The sequence below is a fragment of the Barbus barbus genome (assembly GCF_936440315.1).
Source record: "Barbus barbus genome assembly, chromosome: 9".
NCBI classification, from domain to species: domain Eukaryota; kingdom Metazoa; phylum Chordata; class Actinopteri; order Cypriniformes; family Cyprinidae; genus Barbus; species Barbus barbus.
This window is the reverse complement of record NC_136737.1, coordinates 12,835,434-12,839,351: the sequence shown is the minus strand read 5'-3', so window position 1 is coordinate 12,839,351 and position 3,918 is coordinate 12,835,434. Positions and strand designations below refer to the sequence as shown.

The window sequence follows — 3,918 nt, the reverse complement described above, 5'->3', positions numbered from 1 at the left end:
AAAACAACAAAAAAAAACAGACCGGAGAGTAGATTAATTTTGGTGGACTTAAATTTGATAGGCTTTGTATTGACATATTTCCTCGGTTAAAACAAGATACCTTCTGATGTTCATTCATGTTTATTTTGTGCTATAACTAGTAAAGAGGAAGAGATGATTGGTTCACGTGCCGCTTGAACTGAGGCGCTACAGCGATCTGTCACAACACATTAAAAAGCCACAAAACAGCATTTATTGTTTGAACGTCTTACAAAATGACAAAGTTTGAAAGCTGAGACTTTGTTTCATACCTTTGCTCCATGATGTATTTTTCATTGTGTGAGAACATGATTTGTGGCGGGTCTTTGCAAAAGGACAATTGTGAGGAAATTTTTTTTTGCTAACATTGCTCAAAGGTATTTCCTGTAAACGGGAAGATATGTGTACTATTTTTAACAATCAGCAACTTAAGGGAAGTTCTGAAATGAAATTGACCCCCATTCCTATTTAAATGCAAGGTTGTGCCTTAACTGAGTTCATCTGCTTGAATAATTGTTTCAAATGCTAGGCAGCTGCCTTCTAACTCATAAATGGAATCTCATACTTTACTGATTTAATACAGTATGTAGACTCTTTATCTGTAAAGGCGCGGTCAGATTAGCAAAATTGTGTGGGCAAAAAAAGGTCCACTGTCAATAGTGTAGCAACGTATGAACCACAGCACTTTAAAATCAATCAACTTTCTGTTGATCAACATTTTGAATCCATAATAATAATGATAGATATGGCCGCACCTTAATGTACATGATACTAAGTTTAGGTTTTTAGAACAGAGCTTAAATTACAGGTACTTTAATATTTAGTTTAGAGTTTTTAATTATGGTTTCTAAATCACATAATATTGGTACTCAAACCAAAACCTGAAATATTAAATAATAGTAGAAAATCAGTAGTATTTTTATTTAAATAAATTTTTTGCCTAATAACCTGTTTGTAGATATATGGTTGACACAAGAAAGACCATCAGCCTGTTGAATACCAATCAAGCACACAGGAACTCACAATGGACATGTGTTTTACATTGCATTCTCCACATAATGTCTCTTGTTTTTGATACTGTGTATTTAGAAACAGGTACGGTTTGGTTTATCATTGTCGTCCATGTCTTTAAGTGTGCTCTGTATTTTAAATAAATGACTGCTAATTCAGAATGGCTAGAATTTTGCCTTGAAAAAGCATTTAACCCATTTGCTATCTAATTTACGTATTTGTTATTGAAGTAGAGATCATTTTATTTAATGTTTAGCATTATTTGAAATCTGGTCACAGTTAATGTCGCAGCATAGAACTACCAAGTTTTTTTTTTTTTGTTTTTTTTACTGATCTATATAATTTTTTTGGGAAACCTGTATGAAAACAGTCATTATACAATGTTGCTTGGTTGCATTCAATTTGATCCAGTTACTGTTCACCAGCTGTTTAAATTTAAACACTACTTGAAACTAGATCGTCACCACATAGGCTATATCAGGGATCCTCAAATCTGGACCATTCCTGCAGAGTTTAGCTCTAACCCTAATCAAACGCACCTGCGCATGCTAATCAGAGTCTTCAAGATCATTAGAAAATCACAGGTAGATGAGTTTGATCAGGGTTGGAGCTAAACTCTGCAGCAGATTGGACCTCCAGGGTAAGATTTGAGGAACCCTGGGCTATATTAAGGAAAGTGCTACCCAAAATCTTTTTCTTCTTTCTTGTTATTGATATGCATTTTTGTTGTAAACTTCTATGGTATTTTTTGGTATTATTTTACAGATGCATGAGCGCTTTATATCAAAAAAGAAATACGATGTCAACTTTTATGGTACTGTTCACATGTTCTTACATTGTAGTATTGTGACTTTCTTCATATTTTGTTTATTTTGCTGTTGAATTTTGTAAATTGAGTAACGAACTGCTGTAGCTGAATCACTGAACTCTCCAAACTGCTTCTGAATGTTTAATGCAATGCAACATATTTTGTTACACAAAAAGTCTGTACATCTAATTTAATATAATGATAGACACCAATCATGCTTCATTTTCCTGAATGCATATGGAATCTCCCTGCAATCTGTTTAGTTTGTGGTGGTTGAAGTGCTTTTGAGTGAATGAAGTCGGATGAAGTCGGCCGCATGCTCTGTGCAGTTAAATCGTTTTCAAGTGCAAATTAGGTCAGTCTCATGTGTTTTTACAGAAACTACTGGTACCACTGTATGCACTGTGAACTGAAATAAATTATATGTCTGTGCAACTTACCTGTGTTGATTCGTTTGACCACTATCATGCGTGGCTGGATTTATTCAATAAAATCACTAAACCAGAGATTAAAGTATAAATCTTTTGTAAAATACAATAAGCAGGTGATCAGTAAAACTATTGTTTTTAATATCGACACAAATCAATTTTCTTTACAGAACAACAGCATCGTATAACAAATCCACGTTTGTGTATTCTATCAGTTCATTAAGTGTTGATGTTGATCAAATTTGTTGACGGATTCATGTCTTTTTATTACAGAACTAAAATGACAACATTTGAAGAAAAAACAATCCTGAGACTTTTACACGCGCACAGTAAAACTAGATATACAAGTATCGGAAACGACAATACTATCTTGTGAAAATGTGTGCGCATTTTTATCTGCTTGTTACTTTTATAGTTCACTGGCAGCATGAACACATAAATATAAGACCTTGACAAGTCCTGGCCAGGCGCGATGCAAAACTATTCAATTTCTTGCAAGTAGCCCTGATAAACCACTGAAATCACATTGGCCCGAACTATATTAAATATCTTCTGTTTAGCTTCGATTGTTGAGCAGCATTGTCTTGATGTGTCTTTTACTTATAACGCTTCACAATTCACCAATCAATGAATCCTAAAGCTCTTCGGAGGTATATATCTATAATAGGTGTTCATCACATTATATTATAAATTTAACATCCATTATGAGGGAGATTGTCCAACCAAAACGATCGTTTGTAATAATATTAGCTGTGTTGGACTTGAAGCGGCGCTGCGCACAATGATCAGTGTATGAGATCAAAGTACGGCGAGAGCGATTCGAAAGTATAAGCATGCACTGATCATTCTGCGCAGCGCCGCTTCAAGTCCAAAACACCTTTTATCTAGCTAACGATAGCTGAAGATAGCTGCCACATGACAAGTAACAAGTCTCGTAACAAGCAACGAACAACGTGATTGGTTGATTGTTGGTTGATTGGCTCAGATGAGTCTCTCCATTGGTGGAGGCTGCACAATGTTCCACATCTCCACTCTTGAACCTTCCTTCTCCTGTCGACTGGGGCTGTAAGTGCCTCGTGTGGCCCGTCGGTTTAGCGTGAAGACCAAAGCTGTGGCCACGCCAAAAAGAACCAATAACAGAGCCACAGACACCAGGCTGATGGACAGCAACAGGTCAGACGACACGTTCTCTGCACTCAGCTGGAGGAAAGGAAGACGGGGTGGAGTCAGCAAGAGAAGTCAGTAAAAGTCATATTTTAAATAAAATAAAGAGAAGACATGTATGGAACTGAAATTTATACACTTAAATTTGATGCTTGGCAACGTAATTAAGTTGTATAATAGGTTCCATATAATGTACACTCTTTAGATTTATTGGCACAGATTAAGCCTTTTACTAACACATTTAAATATATATATATATATATATATATACTCTTATACACTCTTATTTAAAAAAATATACAGTCACCTGTCACCACCTACTGGCTTAACAATGTAACCTTAATCAGAAATCAAATGAGTTATATCAATAATAGTGATTTATTTTTATAAATATATAAACGTTTTTATTTTAGTAGCCTACATCATACTTGTGCTATAAAAAATATTTTATAGTGCCAAGATTCAAGAATCAGTATACACCACCAAATG

At 35.0% G+C, this 3,918-nt stretch overlaps 1 protein-coding gene across 1 annotated transcript in view; it reads right to left on the bottom strand.

The window, feature by feature from the left end:
* Nucleotides 1-3,178: 3,178 nt before the first annotated feature.
* Nucleotides 3,179-3,918, bottom strand: part of LOC306874602 (protein crumbs homolog 1-like) — a 14,893-nt gene continuing 14,153 nt past the window's right edge. The window contains exon 9 of the mRNA XM_079424750.1: nucleotides 3,179-3,465. Coding sequence (XP_079280876.1) covers nucleotides 3,247-3,465 — 219 coding nt within the window. The 3' untranslated portion in view covers nucleotides 3,179-3,246. The remainder of the gene's footprint in view (nucleotides 3,466-3,918) is intronic.